The sequence below is a fragment of the Cherax quadricarinatus genome, chromosome 48 (assembly GCF_038502225.1).
Source record: "Cherax quadricarinatus isolate ZL_2023a chromosome 48, ASM3850222v1, whole genome shotgun sequence".
NCBI lineage: Eukaryota > Metazoa > Arthropoda > Malacostraca > Decapoda > Parastacidae > Cherax > Cherax quadricarinatus.
This window is the reverse complement of record NC_091339.1, coordinates 29,597,768-29,618,395: the sequence shown is the minus strand read 5'-3', so window position 1 is coordinate 29,618,395 and position 20,628 is coordinate 29,597,768. Positions and strand designations below refer to the sequence as shown.

The 20,628-nt window shown below is 41.2% G+C and overlaps 1 protein-coding gene across 8 annotated transcripts in view; it reads right to left on the bottom strand.

Moving 5' to 3' along the window:
• Snx16 (sorting nexin 16) overlaps nucleotides 1-20,628 on the bottom strand; it is a 160,572-nt gene that overhangs the window by 17,121 nt on the left and 122,823 nt on the right. For 5 of the 8 annotated variants that reach the window (XM_070095051.1, XM_070095046.1, XM_070095050.1 and 2 more), the window contains 3 exons: nucleotides 20,488-20,565; nucleotides 13,481-13,537; nucleotides 5,687-7,118 (listed from right to left, as the gene is read on the bottom strand). In XM_070095051.1, the coding sequence (XP_069951152.1) occupies nucleotides 6,905-7,118; nucleotides 13,481-13,537; nucleotides 20,488-20,565 (349 nt within the window). In that variant the 3' untranslated portion in view covers nucleotides 5,687-6,904. Of the gene's footprint in view, nucleotides 1-5,686; nucleotides 7,119-13,480; nucleotides 13,538-20,487; nucleotides 20,566-20,628 lie in introns of those variants that run through there. The other 3 variants (XM_070095048.1, XM_070095053.1, XM_070095052.1) reach the window with 2 other exon arrangements.

Below are 20,628 nucleotides of genomic sequence, written 5' to 3'. Positions count from 1 at the left end.
AGTTGGATACAGAGGACTAAGGGGTGAGGTGTATCAAATTTCTGTATAGCCTGTAAAGCACTAAGGGAGTCTGATGACACAGGCATAGATGCAATACGGATAAGTGCTGTAAGGATGGCATACAATTCAGCAGTAAAAATACTAGCCGAAGATAGTAAATGCCCTTGTACGACGCTGTCCGGAAACACTGCTGCGAATCCTACGCCGTCAGAAGACTTAGATCCATCTGTGTACACAGCAATGGCATGAGAATGAGAGTGAAAGTGGTCAAGAAAAAGAGAGCGGGAAGCGACCGTAGACAGTTGAGCTTTCGAGCAAGGGAGAGAGAAAGAACAGACTCGAACAGCTGGAACTTCCCAGGGGGGTAGGGAAAAGTGAGATGCTACATCTACATAGAAAGGTGGTAATTGAAGAGAAGACAAGAGCGAATGAAGGCGAAGAGAGAAGGGACGGAGTAAACAGGGGCGGCGAACAAATAAAGAATGTCTACTAATATCAGTGACCATTCTATAAATGGAAGGATTGCGGAGATCATGAGAGAGTACATAGTAGCGAAGGCAATGGGCATCATGGCGATCGGATAAGGATGGAACGTTCGCTTCTGCATAGAGGCTCTCGACAGGGGAAGAGCGAAAAGCACCAAGGCATAAACGTAATCCTTGGTGATGAATGGGGTTAAGACTAGAGAGAGTAGCAGGAGAAGCCGCTGAATAGATCTGGTCACCATAATCAAGTTTCGATAAAGTAAGGGTGGAATGTAGGCGAAGGAGGGTTCGACGATCAGCTCCCCATGAAAGATGAGCAACGGTTTTAAGAAGGTTCAGCCGGCTGTGACAAATTGCCTTCAGAAAGGTAATGTGAGGATTCCAGGATAACCTACGATCAAAGAGGAGGCCCAGAAACTTGACTGTATCACGTTCAGGGATACGGGAGCCATAGAGGTACAAAGGATGATCGGAGATGACAGAGCGTCTAGTGAAAGTAATTTGGTGGGTTTTAGTGCTGGAAAATTTAAACCCATGTGTGGTGGCCCAATTGGAAACACGGTCGACTGCATGCTGGAGAGAAACTGTAATAAGGTGACAGTCAGCGCCTGCACAGGCAATAGCGAAGTCATCAACATAGAGTGATGACCAAATATTTGATGGAAAACTAGAGGCCAAATCATTAATAGCAAGGAGAAAAAGTGTTGTGCTCAGAACACATCCCTGCGGGACACCTTCAGCTTGGATAAAGTCCGGGGAGAGCACATTATTAACCCGAACACGGAAATGCCTGTCAGTTAAAAAGTTCTTAAGGAAGGATGGTAGATTGCCTCGAAGGCCTAAGGAGTGGGCTTGGGCTAAAATATTATACCTCCAAGTTGTGTCATATGCCTTCTCAAGGTCAAAAAATATGGCAATAACTGAGTGGTTATTCGCAAAGGCATTACGAACATACGTATCCAAGCGTAGTAAGGGGTCTATGGTAGAACGTCCCTTACGAAAGCCATATTGACGAGTGGAGAGACTGTTGTGTGTCTCTAAATACCACACTAAACGTCTATTTACTAGGCGTTCCATCACTTTGCAAACTGCACTGGTAAGAGCAATGGGACGATAGTGGGAGGTTTCATGTCCCGTAGTGCCTGGTTTGCGGAAAGGGAGAACAATGGCGGATTTCCACAACTGTGGAAGAACTCCTTGTGACCAAATAAGATTGTAAAGGCGTAATAGGACTGCAAGGGCTGACTGATGTAAATGTTGTAGCATACGAATATGAATATCGTCGGGCCCAGCTGCCGATGATCGGCAAGCTAAGAGTGTTGCCTCCAGTTCTTGAAGTGTAAAAGGCACATTATACTGTTCTTCTCTGAGAGAAGAAAAGTCCAAGGGTGCTAACTCTCTGGCAGACTTTGAGGAAATAAATGAGGGGCATAGATGGAGTCCCTGAGAAATACGGACCAGATGATTGCCAATTTCATTGGCAACATCTAGTGGGTTTGCTATATCAACACCGGCAACCCGCAGAACAGGAGCCGGGTCAGGAGAATATTTACCACTCAGTTTTCGTACTTTTTTCCAGACTGCACTCATAGAGGAAGCAGAGGTGATGGTGGAGACATAATCTCGCCAGCAAGTGCGTTTAGCATCACGGATGACACGGCGAGCGATCGCACGCTTCTGCTTAAAATCAAGAAGTCTCTCTGTGGTTCTATTGTACCGGTACCTGCCCCATGCAGTGCGTCTCAAACGTACTGCACGAGCACAAGCAGGAGACCACCAAGGCACGCATTTCTGAGAATGCCTGTCCGAAGTTTGGGGTATAGAATGAGAAGCTGTGGTTAAAACGGAGGACGAGAAGAGGTGTAAAAGCTCATCGATGGAGGACGAAGAAGGAACCTCTCTAAAAACAGTTAGGTGTGAGTAAAGGTTCCAATTTGCCTGATCAAATTGCCAGCGTGGGATGCGAAGAGGTGGTGAATATGAAGGGGAAGTAAGAATGATTGGGAAATGATCGCTGTCATGTAAGTCCAGAAGAACAGACCAAGTGAAGTCTAATGCGGCGGAGGAAGAGCAGACTGAGAATTCGATGCAAGAGAGAGTATGAGTCCGAGGATCAAAATGGGTGTGAGTACCTGTATTTAAAACATGGAGGGGGTGGGTGGCAAGAAAAGCCTCTAACTGAATGCCACGGGAATCACAGTGAGACCCCCCCCCCCAGAGGAAATGGTGGGCATTAAAATCACCAAGTAACAGAATCGGTGGTGGTAATGACGAAACAAGAAAGGCAATATCCGGAATAGATAATGCCCGAGAAGGAGAGAGATATAAAGAACAGAGCGTATACCACCTATGCAAGTGGATACGGTCTGCTGTGTAATGCAGCGAAGTACGAACAAATAGCTGATGGTACGGAATATCAGTGCGTAGAAGAAGGGCACTTTCATTAAAGGTCCCATCAGGAAAAGGATCTGAAGAATACAATAAATTATAGCCTGAGATGGGACAGATAACAGCAGAGTGTAATTTTGGTTCCTGTAAGCAAACACCAACAGGGGAAAACTGGGAGAGTAACATCTGAAGCTCACCCCGATTACCCCTGAGGCCGCGTATATTCCACTGTAAATAGGCCATGATTGGCAATGATAAAGATACCTGAAATCCGCAGGTAAGGGTTCCTACGGACTAGAGGGGTTAGAAAAGTTCACATGCGGAGGCAGTGGAAAACGTTCAAGCAGCGAAGGAACGGTGCCCTGTGAAGAAAGGAGTTGCGCAGATGGAGTAGAGGAGAGAAGGAGCGGAGGATGGATCAGTGTCCATTGATGGTTTGGTCTCTGCAATATATTCAGAGATTGCTTCAAGTGTTTCAGAATTCAGAGACGTCGTATGTGAGACAATATTGGAAATGGTATTGGGAGGATGAGTAAAGATTGGAACTGTAATGGACTGTACCAAGGTAGGGGGGGGCGAAAGGGTGGAGGGAACTGGAGAAGCGTGGAAGGGGACAGAAGAGGCAGAAACCTGGGAGGTGGCAGAAGAGGAAGAAACTTGGGGGGGGAACAGGGGAGGAAGGTACAGTACGAGGAGGAGGGTGAACCTCTACACTTGTAACAGAGCCAGTGAGAGGGGGAGAACCAGGTACAGAGACAGGGAAGGTAAAATGAGGAGGTGGAAGATGGGTAGGAGGTGTTAACGGACCTTTTTTTTGACTTTTGAGAAGTAGAGGGACAATTGGAAGGAGGTGTCATACGAGATCTCGTCGCTACTGAGGCTTGTGAGAGAGAACACGAAGAAGCGAGATCAGACTGAGACGTTGAAGTAGGGACGTCTGAGCCGAGGACAGCAAAAGAATTAGCTACAGGAGTGACCATGGGAGAGGTAACCACAGAGGTGGGTGCAGAAGATGGGATACCAGAAGTGGGGGGACGTTTTGAAACACGGGAATAAGAAACACGAGGTAGTCTCCCTTGGAGGCGGAGATGAGAAACTGCCATGGCATAAGGGAGACCTTCTGCCTCTTTGAGGTAACGGATTTCCCGCTCGTTTAAGTAGACTTGACAACGGCGAGAGTACGAAGGGTGAGCCTCATGACAATTAAGGCAAGAGGGAGGTCGAGTGCAAGACGTATTAGAATGGTCATCGGCACCACAGACTGGGCATTCAGCGATAGATCTGCAATATTTCGCTGGATGGCCAAATCGCCAGCAATTTCTACACTGTTGCGGTGTAGGGATCACCTTTCGAACTTGTAACCGATGTCCTGCTACATAAACTGAGGATGGGAGTTCACGGCTGTCGAAAGTTAAACGAGCCACATTGCTAGGGTATCGTCTCCGCCCGCGGGTAGGAAGAACGTAAGTGTCTACCTTGAGGATTGGGAGATCTTGGAGTTCCAGCTGTTCAAGAATGTCAGTGCCACATGTCTGGAAATTTTGTTGAACTATGGTATGGGGCAGAATGACGGTACCACTACAAGAATTGAGGGAATGATGCTTTTCAATAGTTACAGGAACAGTATCGATATGGGAAAGACGAGAAAGCTCATGAGCCTGGGTAGCATTCTGTACGGTGACGATGCGCGTACCGCTCTTAAGAGCATGAAAAGAAATATCTTTACCAACATGGCGTAGGAGTGCCTTGCCAATACTGTGGTCAGAAACATAGGCAGTAGAGGAAGTCGGTTGTAAAGTGAAGAATTTAGTCCATTGTGCAGTCTGAAACTGAGCGTGGAAAGGTAGTGAAGGACATGTCGATCTTTTCTGAGAAGAACGAGAAGGTGGAGAAGTATCATCAGCAGGTAATTGTCGTTGGCGTTTAGGCGTGGGACCAGAGTTGGTCTGACGTGGAACGGGCCGGCGATTCGAAAATTGCCACACCGTAGAGGGAGAGGCCGGAAGCATAGTCAGAGGAGAGCGAAGGTCAGATAAATCGAAGGAGTCAGTCGAGGCCTCAGTACCTGAAGCGGGTGAGGAAACAGCATCGGCAAGAGGTACAGAGGCATGAGGAGTGTCCGAAGAGTGGTCCAAAGACGAGGCGGGGTCAGAACGGGGTGCAGTATCAAGAAGGGGCCCGGGGGTAGCAGGTTCATGGACTAGGGCTGCCATGGTTAGGTTACTTCTTTCTTTTTGTTTTTAAGAAAAAAAAAGAAAGAAGAAAAGAAAATAAAAATAAAAAGAATAAAAAAAGGGGGGACCGGGGAGGGATAGTTCCTAGGAGGAATGAAAAAGCCAGAAATCTCGCTCCGCGCCCAAGAGGACCTCAGCACCGCAAGTAGCGCAGATGCAGCATGGAACCCGTGCCATACCCTACCCATCATGCCAGTAAACCGGCAATCCGGGATAGCAACCTCACATCTGCCGAGCTACCTCGGTGGACAAAAGAGAGGGCGGTCGGAAATCCGCCACAATGCATACCTCCTTCGGCCACCACCCCCGGAATCCGAAAGGTGGCTTCCAGAGATACACCCGTCGCCCAAGAGACACCCAAAGCCACCCTCCGGGATACCGGAGAGGGATCAGGACATCCCCAGGCAATCCAGATTCCATGGCAAACTACGCCACTGCCAAGAACCTCAACGGAATGGGATGGACCCCGGTACCCTTTCCCCTACCTAGAAACTAGCATGCCTGTGGTAAAAAAAAAAAAAAAAAAAAAACCAAAGGCCAAAAAGGAAGGGCAAAAGGGAGGGGTGGGGAGGAGGAGGAGGAAAGGAAAAAGGGGAGGATGGGATAGGGAACGGGGGATTGGGGGGTAATTAGGTTCGGTCTGAGGAAGTAGACCGACAGGTCTATTTCCTCAGACCAAGAGCCTCTTCACCACGCCAAGGAGCCCCCCTTGAAGAGGTCAGTCCTATATAACACTTGCCCTCCATTTTGAATATATTATCATAAAAAATTTATGTTATTCCCTATTTGTCAGTTAATAAACCATAATCATGAATGCTTGATCATGATTTAGGCTGTCTCAGTAATTGAAACAGACCTAGTATAAACCCATAAAACAGAGGGAGGGAGAGGGTCCCTGTCCTTCCCCAGGAAAATTGCCCAAAAATCTACCATTTCTGGCACTTTGTGGTGTACTTCAAGCCACTTTTAGTCTTAAACTGACTGAACTGTTTCCTGTCACTAGTATGTCTTCTGGTCTATCTAAAGGCACCAGGAAATGGCCAATAAAACTACAAAACCCACTCTAGAAAATGCCTCCAAGTCACTATTTTAACTCAAAGGTCACAAGTTGCTGTTCCCATCATGCACTGCATAAGGCAGGATTTTTTTTTTTATATGGCATACAACCAACACACAGACCCATTCTCTCTCAAGGTAAAAATCAGCAGCTCTCAGCAAATATGAGGATGATTTGAATTAGGTGTACTAGTACATCATGTACTCCAATTGCTATGAAGCACTGGTACGTATAGGGGTTATGATAATCTCTCAACCCCTTGCCTGTGTAGACTGTACTTACAAGCTACAAAGAGTAAATGCATGTACATCAACAAATACTATGTCAAATTTTGTAAATTTTTCTTAAATGATTACAACATTCTTTAGTACAATCATAAATGTGACTAGTGAATCAACAATTTTATATAAGTATCTGAATTTACATAATTACAGATCTCTGAAACTTTAATAAGTTCATACAAATACAGCTATTCTTTAATACTTGTCCTTTATATAATTCTTCATTAATGGCTAGTATACTACTGAAGGAATCAGTATATAATTTTAATTCAAGCATTAGATTTCTTTAAAAACTTAACTAATATTTTTATATACTGACATCTTAACATAAATATTATAGTTTCACTTAAAACTACCAGTTGCTGTTAAGCACCAAATTATAGCAACCTGTAGAGCAATTAACATATGAAGAAATTATCAAATATTTAGCTTATGGCATAAAGATTTGCAATGTATTGTTTACTGATCTTCAACTGTTTCACTGTGAGTCTCGACCAAGTTATGTGAATTAATAACTCCTGTGATGTGGCAATTTGATTCCAAGGCAACACGAGAATCTGAGCAAGTAAGGAAGGCCTTCTCCAATGTTCTTTGGAAAGGAGATTTAACCACAGAGGTTTGTTTGGATATAAAGCCTAGGGTACTATCACCAGAGGTATGCCTCACTCCAAATCTGAAAAGTATAATAAAAGATTTAAGAGCTGATATACTCTGAGAGACATCAATACATATAGCCTAGGAACTTTAGGATAAAAATAAAGGATGACTGAAATTTTTTATATAAAAGCTCAAAACTGGTAGAGATATAAAGATGGTTAGTAAGCTGGTAGACAGCAGCCACCCAGGAAGGTACTACCATCCTGCCTTAAGTGTAAAACAGAAACCTATTAATCAATTTACATTTGGTGGCAGGATTGCCAGTCTTTTCTGTCTCTTGAACATTAAAAATGAAACTTAAATCTTCCTAATACTACTTACACCCAATATAAACTACACTTGCAATTATGAATGTATGTATATCTGTGGAACTATTTTGGTTCTGGGAGTGACCAAGGTCCCAGGACCAAGACATTTCCAACAAAATGTTATGTTTGGATTCAGTACAGGAGGGGCCCACATATACAGCACCCTCTTTTCAGTATTTCACATTTTTACTGGCATTCAATTAGGATACAGTTCATTATGTTCAGTACTTTTACAGCTTTTCTGCCATTTTCGTATAACAGTTGCACGAGGGAAGGGCAACCAGCACCATATTTTAAGGTACATAAGTATTGTAAGTATTACCAAATTTAAAAGAGAAACTTTCGTGTTTCTTTTTGGGCCACCCTGCCTTGGTGGGATATGGCCGGTGTGTTGAAAGAAAGAAGTATTGTAAGTACAGCAACACCTTGCATAGTAGAGTTAATGCATGTCAAATAATACTGTACTGTGCAATACCCTACTGATCAAGGTATTATTATAATGTGTTTTAATGTAATGCATTCCAACAATATGACTAAATGTGTTGGATTTCAAAAATATTTAGCCACTTCCTTAGTACAAATCAATGCATGTGAAACTGTTGTACATACTTGCATATAAAGAAATTATAAAAGATAAAAACAAAAAAGTAGTACTAAAGGCTTTTAGTACAGTTGTAAATAAACAATGTACCATGCATATAGTAAAGAAAAAGATCATTTTTATTTTGAAAAATACCTTAACTTAGTTTACACAGTTTTTGTTCTTTTTATAATCATACGTATCTTTATAGAATCAAATACCATTTTGTAACGTCCGCCTAACTCGAATGCCACATTCAATGTTTGGATCTGCGTTCATTATGAAGTCATGTGCATCTTTTACTTCCACAATTAATATAGATAGTTCATCCAACGTGAATTCTTTCATGGGCGGTACATATGTTTTTTTTTTATTTTATTAACACACTGGCTGTTTCCCACTAAGGCAGGGTGACCTGATAAAGGAGGAACACTTTCATCAGCATTCACTCCGTCACTATCTTGCCAGAGATGTGCCTACACTACAGTTGAAAAACTGCAACATCAATGCACCTCCTTCAGAGCGCAGGCACTGTATTTACCACTCAAATGCATTAAAATAAGCAAATTTGGGGCATTTTCTAGGGTGGTTTTCATGGTTTTATTGGCTGTTTCTTGGCATTAATTAACAGACTAGTGAAATGAAGAATATTTCTGTCAGTTTCAGACTGAAAGTGGCCTGAAATGGGTCTCAAACTGCTGAGAAAGAAAAAACAATCTTGTGTGTGATGATGGATTCAAAATGGAGAGCAAGAGTTTTATAGGAAAGGCCTGGGGACATGCTTAATGAGCAGAGGGCAAGTTGCTTTAGTGGCTTGAATGCTAGAAGTATTTGTTATGTACCTTTATTTTATTTTTTTTTTTTTTTAAGGTAGGGAGGGATTTGTTGAAAATACAGATGCTCTTCACTTTACAATGGTTCAACTTGTGATATTTTGACTTTATGATGATGCTATCGCATCATCGTAAAGTCAAAATATCATCGTAATACAGTACTGTACGATAAACTTGTATTCATTTATTTACTTTTCAGTACTGATATTTAGTCAGTTACAATAATTATTTGTTTATTTACTTATTCAGTGATAGTTATTTATTTATCTATCATATATTTAAGAAAAACAGGATAAATAAGTAAACATGATAGAGGGCATAATGACAGTAGTAGTTTGTTGGACTATATATTGGTAGATAAAAGACTATTGGGTAGACTTTAGGATGTATATGTTTATAGAGGGGACACGGATATATCAGATCACTTTTTAGTTGTAGCTACAGCGAGAGTAAAAGGTAGATGGGATACAAGGAAAATGGAAGCAGCAAGTAAGAGAGAGGTGAAGGTTTATAAACTTGAGGAGGAGGCAATTAGGATTAAGATATAAACAACTGTTGGAGGACAGATGGGCTAGTGAGAGTATAGGCAATGGGGTAGAAGATGTATGGGGTAAGTTTAAGAATATAGAGTTAGAGTGTTCAGCAGAAGTTTGGGGTTACAGGAAAGTGGGTGCGGGAGGAAAGAAGAAAAGCGATTGGTGGAATGATGATGTAACGAGAGTAGTAAGAGAAAAAGTTAGCATAGGGGAGGTTTTTACAAAGTAGAAGTGATGTAAGGAGGGAGGAGTATATGGAGAGAAAAAGAGAGGTTAAGAGAGTGGTGAAGCAATGTAAAAAGAGAGCAAATGAGATAGTGGGTGAGATGTTATCAACAAATTTTGTTGAAAATAAGAAAAAGTTTTGGAGTGAGATTAATAAGTTGAGAAAGCCTAAGGAACAAATGGATTTGTTAGTTAAAAATAGGAGAGGAGAATTATTAAACAAAGAGTTAGAGGTATCGGGAAGATGGAGGGAATATTATGAGTTGTTAAATGTTGATAAAGATAGGGAAGCTGCTATCTCGTGTATAGGGCAAGGAGGAATAACATCTTATAGGAGTGAGAAAGAACCATTTGTGAGTGTGGGGGAAGTGCATTGGGCAATGAGTAGAATGAAAGGGGGTAAAACAGCTGGGATTGATGGGATAAAGATAGAAATGTTAAAAGCAGGTGGGGATATAGTTTCGGAGTGGGTAGTGCTTTTATTTAATAAATGTATGGAAGAGGGTAAGGTACCTAGGGATTGGCAGAGAACATGCTTAGTTCCTTTGTATAAAGGCAAAGGGGACAAAAGAGAGTGTAAAAATTATAGGGGAATAAGTCTGTTGAGCATACCTGGTAAAGTGTATGGTAGAGTTATTATTGAAAGAATTAAGAGTAAGACAGAGAGCAGGATAGCAGATGAACTAGAAGGCTTTAGGAAAGGTAGAAGGGGGTGTAGACCAAGTGTTTGCAGTGAAACATATAGGTGAACAGTATTTAGATAAGGGTAAAGAGGTTTTTGTGGCATGTAGTCTCCCCTCAAGGAAGGTTCCTTGATGTTGGTGAGGGGCTCTTGATTTAGGGAATTGGATCTATGCTCCAGTTCCCCGAATTAAGCCTGAATGCCTTCCACATCCCCCCCCCCCCAGGCGCTGTATAATCCTCCGGGTTTAGCGCTTCCCCTTGATTATAATAATAATAATTGTGGCATGTATGGATTTGGAAAAGGTGTATGATAGGGAGGATAGGGGGGCAATGTGGCAGATGTTGCAAATGAATGGATAGTGAGGCTCAGGTTAGAGTATGTAGGCGAGAGGGAGATTATTTCCCAATAAAAGTAGGCCTTAGACAGGGATGTGTGATGTCACCATGGTTGTTCAACATATTTATAGAGGAGTTGTAAGAGAAGTGAATGCTCGAGTGTTGGCAAGAGGTGTGGGGTTAAAATATAAAGAATCTAACAAAAAGTGGGAGTTGTCACAATTGCTCTTTGCTGATGACACTGAACAAAAAAATTAGGTAACGGAAGACTGGATATCAGATTGGAGGGAGAGAGTATGGAGGATGTGAATATTTTCAGATATTTGGGAGTGGATGTGTAAGCAGATGGGTCTATGAAAGATGAGGTAAATCATAGAACTGATGAGGGGAAAAAGGTGAGTGGTGCACTGAGGAGTTTGTGGAGACAAAGAACTTGAACCATGAAAGCAAAGAGGGGATTGTATGAGAGTATAGGTATACCAATGCTCTTGTACGGGAGTAAGGCATGGGTTGCGAATGTTGCAACAAGGAGAAGGCTGGAGGCACTGGAGATGTCATGTCTGAGGATGATGTGTGGTGTGAATATAATACAGAGAATCCATAGTTTGGAGATTAGGTGGTGTGGGATTACCAAACTTATCCAGAGGGTTGAGGGGGGGTTATTGAGATGGTTTGGACATGTACAGAGGATGGAACAAAATAGAATGACTTTGAGAGTATAAATCTGAAGTGGAGGGAAGGCAGGGTAGGGGTCGACCTAGGAAAAGTTGGAGGGGGGAGGGAGGACGTTTTGTGTGCGAGGGGCTTGGACTTCCAGCAAGCGTGCGTGAGCGTGTTAGGAGCAATTGGAGACAAATGATTTTTAGGACTTGACATGCTGTCGAGTGTAAGCAAGGTAACATTTATGAAGGGATTCAGGGAGACCAGCAGGCCAGACTTGAGTCCTGGAGATGGGAAGTACAGTGTAGGCACTCTGAAGGAGGGGTGTTAGTGTTGCAGTTTTATAACTGTAGTGTAAGCATGCCTCTGGCAAGACAGTGATGGAGTGAATGATGATGAAAGTTTCTTTTTCGGGCCACTCTGCCTTGGTGGGAAATAGCCGATGTGCTAAAAAAAAAATCATATTCAACTTGTGATATTTTCAACTTGTGATGGGTTCATCGGAATGTAACACCATTATAAGTCATGGAGCACTTTAGTGTAAAATTGTTTTACAATTTTGCAACTGGATATAATGTTCTGCAGCAAGGGGCTAGTAACCTCTTCTCTTGTATAAATTACTAAATTAAAGAAGAACTTTCGTTTTTATTTTTAGGTCACCCTGCCTCAGTGGGATATGGCAGGTTTGTTGAAAAAATATATATACAGTGGAACCTCGATTTTCGTCTTTAATTTGTTCCAAAATGTTTGACAAAAAACGAACTCGGCAAACACTGAAGTAATATTTCCCATAAGAAATAATGTAAATCCAGTTAATTCATTCCAGACACCCAAAAGTATTAACAAAAAATACATTTTATAGAGAATAACTATAGTTTTGCATACAAAACAATGAGAAATAAATATAAAGGACTAATGAAATGGATAAATAAACATTTAACGTAACTTTTACCTTTACTGAAGACTCTTGTTGGCGTATGGAAGACGACGAGGAGGGGAGAGGGAGGAGAGGTTATTGTTTGGAAGGGAAATCCCCCTTCCATAAGGACTTCAGGTATCAAGTCCCTATCTGGGGTTACTTCCCTCCTTTGTCTTTTACTGGCACAAGGACTAGCTTGAGAGTCACTGGGTCCCTTGTCATGAAAAGAATCTGTCCAGAGAGGTCTGTTCCTGGCATCTCTAAGATTTGCCTAAAATGGGATAAGACATTGTCATTGAACATGTTGCAGACATGGCTTAAAACAGCTTTGCTAGGGTGATATTTCTCCAGAAAACTTTGCAACTCACTCCACTTTGCACACACATCCTTAATCACTGAAGAAGGCACATTCTACCCACTCTCTCTTCCTTCACCTCTGAACCAATTTCCTCAGCTACGATCTGTTGCTGTTCCAGTTGAAGGTGTTGCAGCTCTTCAGTGGTTAGCTCTTCCCTGTGGTTGTCCACCAACTCTTCCACATACTGGCCACACACTTCCAACCCCATGGACTTCTCCAAAGCCACAATAGATTCCACTACAGGTGTAGGGTTGTCAGGGTGAGCCTCAAACCCTTCAAAATCCTTCTCTTACCTGGAGGAGGTTGCCTGGAGGTTATTCCGGAGATCAACGCCCCCACGGCCTGGTCCATGACCAGGCCTCCCGATGGATCAGGGCCTGATCAACTAGGCTGTTACTGCTGGCCGCACGCAGTCCAACGTACGAGCCACAGCCCGGCTGATCCGGCACTGACTTTAGGTATCTGTCCAGCTCTCTCTTGAAGGCAGCCAGGGGCTTATTGAACACCCTCTTGAACACATTTTGGCCACACTTTCTCGCCTTTTTTATCAAAGGGCTGGCACTCTGAACTTGGTGGCTTATTTAGCAGTTGCACTCAATAAACATGCACAAAAAAAGATGGATTATTACAAAATGTTTCGTATGAAAGAGCAGGGCAATGTTCACTCGACGAGAAACAAAGCCAGACTGACTCAGAACGCATGTGTGGGATGCTTTGTGTGGGTGTGAAAAGGCAGACACGTTCGATATGGCGGACAAAAACCGAGGTGAGGAACAAAAACTGGGACAAAATTTTGACAAAAAAAGTTGTCAAAAACTGAATTCGACAAAAACCAGGGCAAACGAAAACCGAGGTTCCAGCGTATATAAATTTCTGTACTTCAACAATAAGCCTAACTCTAGTTATTTCCTCTCCCCAAAAATTGAAAAGAAAACTCACCTTAATGAAGAAGTAACACTACCATTGCTGGAGCCCCCATTGATGGTTTTCTCACATCTGAAAGTCATTTGTCATTTTGATATTATGTTGTAGAAGTCACTATACATATAACTCTTGCACAACTTAGTTCAATTTTTTTTTTACCACACTCACTGTCTCCAACTGAAGTAGGGCGGCTCAAAAAAAAAAAATAAATAAATAAAAAACACATTCACAATTATTCATCCATTAGCTGTCATGTCTGAAGTGCAGATATAATTTAAATGACCCTCTGAACTGCAACACCTCACCCCTCTTCCAGAGTGCAGGTGCTCTGGAGCAAGTAAGTCAGATTTCCATGAATCTCTTGCTCATATTCCACAAGCACATTAAAACTTTACACACCACTTGTCTCCATTCACTCCGTTGTAATATGCACAAACCTGCTGGATGCTCAAGCTTCTAGTATTTAGAACCTCCTTCAATCCTCCTTCAATTGGGCTGCCACCCAAGCCTAATGAAACCTCTTGGCCTTCTTGTCCTACTCCATCCTCTCTAAATACCAAAACCACCTCAACAACCCCTCCTGTGCCTCACACCCATATAAAAGTGTTGATACCATTCCTTCCCGGTACATTCCTTTCTCATTAAATTGTCAAATGCTCTAAACTTCAGAACACTTGTGACTTAACCTGACCTTTGTTTCCTCTCCTTACCTCTTCACCTTTCTTATATTTTCATTGCCTTTACTGTCTTCTGCCCAGGTGGGTTCTGTTCTGTGGGAGGTTTTCTCCCACAAGGGATTTTGTCCTACCCCATGGGCTAGTAGCTCTCTTGCTGTGTTCCTCTATCTTTGCTCTTATAGACTACCTCCACTATTACTATTACAGGTTGAGTATCCCTTATCCACAATGCTTGCAGCCAGAAGTGTCTCAGATTTTGGAATTTTTTAGATTTTGGAATATGAGACAATTTGGGGATGGAACCCATTTATATTTCACATACAGCTTATACACAGCCTGAAGGAAGTTTTATATAATATTTTTAATAACAAAAACAATATTTTTAAAAGAAGAGGTCAAAGGGTTCTAATACAAAATATATACTAGGTGAAACTTGAAAAACTAATGAAAATTTAAAAATGGCACTGAAAGTATCAATATTTGTGATAAAAATTGAGAAATAGTCAGCTCAAACACTTGATAAACATATGAATATAAGAGCAGTGCAGTTAATCTACTTGCTGAAGTAAGCAGGCCCTACTCACACCTAATAATTACAGGAGAGAATAATAATAAATCACTGCAGTAGCCCCATGCTAGACAGGTCCAAATCAACTCCTCTACTTACCTTGGATACCTGTAAGTTACCTGAAGAGTGTTTTGGGCATCAAAGCATCCACAGCCTAGTTGCCGACCAAGCCTCTCAGCCCTATACGGTTATCGAGTCATTGCTTAGTGTACTCACTACAGCCCTGCTTTTCACTGGGGTATTTTCAACCATTTGTCAAGCTTCTAACTTTCATAAGGAAGAAATCTGTATGTGCAGACTTGGAACCAATACCTCTTCAGCCCTCTGACTAATACTTTTAGTAAATAACAAAAAGGCACAATACCGTGACTGGAACGATACACAAATAACCCGCACATAAAAGAGAGAAGCTTACAACGACATTTCGGTCCGACTTGGACCATTGACAGTCAATGGGATCGAAACGTCGTCGTAAGCTTCTCTCTTTTATGTGCGGGTTATTTGTGTACTTTTAGTAACTCCGTACCTCCTCCTAATTTCCACACTTCAAATTCTATGCATAATATTTACACCACACACTGCCCTTAGACACGACATCTCCACTGCCTCCAGCCGCCTCCTCACTTCAGCATTTACAACCCATGATTCACACCCATATAAGAGTGTTGGTACCACTATACTCTCATACATTCCATTCTTTGCTTCCATGGATAATGTTTTTTGTCTCCACAGATAACTCAACACACCGCTCACCTTTTTTCCTTCACTAATTCGATGGTTAGCCTCATCCTTCATAAACTCATCTGCTAACAAATCAACTCCCAAATATCTGAAAATATTCACTTCCATACTTCATCCCTTCAATGTGATATTCAATTTTTCTTTATCTAAACTGTTTGATACCCTCATCACCTTACTCTTATCAATGTTCACCTTCAACTTTCTACCTCCCAAACTTGTCCACTAACCTTTGCAACTTTTCTTCAGAATCTCTCAAAAGCACAGTATCATCAGCAAAAAGTAACCGTGTTAACTCCCATTTTGTATTTAATTCCCCATAATTTAATCCCACCCTCTCCCCAACACCCTTGCATTTACTTCTTTTACAACTCCATCTATAAATATGTTAAAGAAACATGGCGACATTACACATCCCTGTCTAAGACCTACTTTTACTGAAAAGTAATCTTCCTCTCTCCTACAGACTCTAACCGGAGTCTTACTATCCTCATAAAAATTCTTTACAGCATTTAGTAACTTACTACCTATTTCATACACTTGCAACATCTGCCACAATGCTCCCCTATCCACTCTATCATATTCCTTTTCTAAATCCATAAATGCAATGAAAACTTCCCTACCTTTATTTAAATAATGTTCACATATATGCTTCAATGTAAACACTTTATCTACACATCCCATACCCATTCTGAAGCCTCGCTGTTAATCTGCAATCCTGCTCTCTGTCTTACCTCTAATTTTTTCAATAATAATATTACCATACACTTTACTTGGTATACTCAGTAAGCCTATTCCCCTATAATTTTTACAATCTTTTTTATCCCCCTTCCCATTATATAAAGGAACTATACATGCTCTCTGCTAATCCCTAGATACCTTCCCCTTTCATACATCTATTAAACAAAAATACCAACCACTCCAACACTACATCCCCTCCTGCTTTTAACATTTCTGTCTTGATCCCGTCAGTTCCAGCTGCTTTACTCCCTTTTATTCTACATAATGCCTAACGCACCTCCCCCACACACACATCCTGCTCTTCTTCACTCCTAAAAGAAGTTATACCTCCCTGTCCCATGCATGAAATTACTGCCTCCCTTTCTTCATCAATATTTAAAAGTTCTTCAAAATATTCCCACCATCTACCCAATACCTCCAGCCCCCCCATTTACTAACTCCCCTACTCTGTTTTTAACTGACAAATCCATTCATTCCCTAGGCTTTCTTAACCTGTTTATCTCACTCCAAAATTTTTTCTTATTCTCAGCAAAATTTGTTGATACTGCTTCTCCCACTCTATCATTTGCTCTCCTTTTCCACTCTCTCACCACTCCCTCCACCTTTCTTTTACATTTATGAAGGGGTTCAGGGAAACCGGCAGGCCGGACTTGAGTCCTGGAGATGGGAAGTACAGTGCCTGCACTCTGAAGGAGGGGTGTTAATGTTGCAGTTTAAAAACTGTAGTGTAAAGCACCCTTCTGGCAAGACAGTGATAGAGTGAATAATGGTGAAAGTTTTTCTTTTTCGGGCCACCCTGCCTTGGTGGGAATCGGCCAGTGTGATGATAATAAAAATAAAATAAAAATACTCCACCCTTGTTATATCACTTCTGCTTTGTAAAAACCTCTCATAAGCTACCTTTTTCTCTTTTATCACACCCTTTACCTCATCATTCCACCAATTGCTCCTCTTTCCTCCTGCACCCACCCTCCTATAGCCACAAACTTCTGCCCCACATTCTAACAATGCATTTTTAAAACTATCCCACCCCTCTTCAACCCCCCCCCCCCCCCTGCATCCCTCCCCACTATCTATACTTGCACTAGCCCACCTTTCTGCTAATAGTTGCTTATATCTCACCATAACTTCCTCCTCCCATAGTTTATAAACTTTCACCTCTCTCTTACTTGGTTTTGCCATTTTCCTTTTGCTCCATCTACCTCTTACTCTAACTATAGCTACAGCTAAATAATGATACGATATATCTGCTGTCCCTCTATAAACATGCACATAAGAACATAAGAATGTAGGAACACTGCAGAAGGCCTACTGGCCCATGCGAGGCAGGTCCTTATCAAAACGACCACTACCTAAAGATACCCAAGAAATAACTCCCATACCCAATGACACCATTCAAACCCAGCCCCTCCCACTCATATATTTGTCCAGTCTCTTCTTAAAGCTACCCAAGGTCCTAGCCTCTATCACCCCACTGGGAAGACTGTTCCACGCATCTACAACTCTGTTAGAAAACCAGTACTTACCTATGTCCTTTTTAAATCTAAATTTATCCAACTTAAATCCATTATTTCTGGTTCTTACCTGGTTCGACACCCTCAGTACTTTATTAATATCTCCCTTGTTTATGCCCGTCATCCACTTATACACTTCAATGATATCTCCCCTCATTCTACGCCTCTCCAGAGAGTGGAGATTTAAGGCTTTAAGTCTATCTTCATACGGGAGGTTCCTTACACAGTAAATCATTTTAGTCATTCTTCTCTGTATGTTCTCTAATGAGTCTATATCCATCCTGTAGTAAGGGGACCAAAACTGAGCAGCATAATCTAAATGAGGCCTCACTAGTGATGTATAGAGCTGTAAAATAACTTTTGGACTTCTGTTACTAATACTTCTTGAGATAAACCCAAGTAATCTGTTGGCCTTGTTGCGCACACTAAGGCACTGCTGTTTTGGCTTTAGATTTCTGCTCACCATGACTCCCAAGTCCTTTTCACATTCTGTAAGATCAAGCTCTACTTCACCTAGATTATAGCTTCGATGGTTATTTTCATTACCAAGGGCAAGTACCTTACACTTATCCACATTGAACTTCATCTGCCATTTTTCAGACCAGGACATTAATTTGTCCAAATCCTCCTGGAGTACATTGCTATCCTCCTCAGAGTGAATTATACGGCCTATCTTTGTATCATCAGCAAATTTACTCATGTCACTCGTAATCCCTTCATCAAGGTCATTAATGTAAATTATGAACAAGAGAGGGCCCAAAACTGATCCTTGTGGAATGCCACTAGTGACTAATCCTGAAGCATACCCATCAGCCTTTTATCCACCAATACATAACCTAACAAACTACTTTCATTACATGCTATATCATATCTTGTATACTTATTTATCCTCTTTTTTCATAATATATGTATTACTTACTACCAAACTTCTTTCTACACATAGCTCAATTAAAGGCTCCCCATTTTCATTTACCTCTGGCACCCCAAATTTACCTACTACTCCCTCCACAACATTTTTACCCACTTTAGAATTTAAATCCCCAGCCACAAGTACTCTCTCATTTGGTTCATAACTCATCACTCAACATTTCCCAAAATTTCTCTCTCTCCTCTACACTTCTCTGTTCTCCAGGTGCACAAACACTTACTATGACCCACTTTTCACATCCAACCCTTATTTTACTCCACATAATCCTTGAATTTATACATTTATATTCCCTCTTTTCCTGCCATAACTTATCCTTCAACATTATTGCTACTCCTTTCTTAGCTCTAACTCTATTAGAAACCCCTAACCTAATCCCATTTATTTCTCCCCACTGAAACTTTCCTAACCCCTTCAGCTATGTTTCACTTAGAGCCAGGACTTTCAACTTCTTTTCATTCATAACATCTACAATCATCTCTTTCTTATCATTTGCACTACATCCACGCACATTCAAGCATCCCGCTTTGACGGTTTTCTTATTATTTTTAGTAAGCTATGCGGGGAAAAGGGGTTACTAGCCCACTGCTCCCGGCAGTTTAGTTGACTTTTACAACATGTATGGCATACGGAGGAAAGATTCTTATTCCACTTCCCCGTGGATATGAAACGAAAAGTAATAAGAACAAGAACTATTAACTCTTTGAAGGTCCGTCCTCTAGTTCTATGGCTCTGAAACCAGGGTCTACGCCATGAGCTCAGCTCACTTGGATAAGCTGTGAGCAGTAAATTGGGCATAGATATGAGAGAATGCATCTATGTGGTAAATGTGCACTATATAAAACAAATCCTGCACCACACAATGCATAATGAGAAATAAAATAACTGTGACCGTGTTTTTGGATTAAAACAGCGACTTTGCGGTGTATATTCATAAGTCTGTTACGATTGTATTCACGGTTTCTTGGTCTCATTTGATAGCATGGAAGATATATTACAGAAATAGAGACGATTTTCATTGGTTTTAGTACTGAAAATGGTTTGAAACCGAGCTCAAACTATCGGAAATGTTCGATTTTTGCCGATGTTCAAGAGTAAACAAATGACCTCACGCGTCCAATGTGCTGGTGGGTCTAATATGCGTTCACAAATGCACTGATGTTATTTATACAATTACTATTATATTGCATAACAGTAAATCTTCTATTTTTTGGTGTGAATAAAAATTCATTATGTGAATAAAAAATCAAAATGGAATTCATCTTTAAAGCCTGGAAATGTAACTAATGAACAGAGGAAATGTTATTTTAGTGCAAGGAATGCCTTCATTGTTTATTCTGGACCCTATTTTGAAACAAATATTTTGAACTCTGTGTGAAATTGGCAAAATTACCAATTTCTTATCACTTTATTGGGTAGCTGAAATAGTTGATTGGGCAATTTCTTGTGCTCAATCAATAAAATAAAAGTAATACTAGTGAAATAGCTAAGAATCTGGTCAACTGGAATAATGTAATTGGCCTAAAATGGGAGTCAAAGTGGGCAAAATCGTTGATGAGTAAATATCGCTGACACAGCAAAATTTGAGATCATAATTTCATCAATTTTCCAGCAAATTTCATACTTTTTGTTTTATTACCCCTCAGAAAAAGATTCTCTACCATTTCATACGAAAACATTAAAAAAAAAAAAAGACACCAGGAATCCTACCATCATATAAAACAATTACAAGCTTCCATTTTACACTCATTTGGCAGGACGGTAGCACCTCCCTGGGCGGTTGCTGTCTACTAACCTTAATGTGTACTCAAATATACAGAACAATCACATTCCATATAATGAAATTAATGAATACTTACATGCTAAGAAGAGCCAAGTTGAGGTCATGTGTGGAGCCATGACTGTATGGATCTTTTCCCTGTAATTCACATTCTAGCCTGCAAAGATTGCATATTCATGTGTTAATGTTAACCTAAGAAAAAAAATCAGAGAACACATTT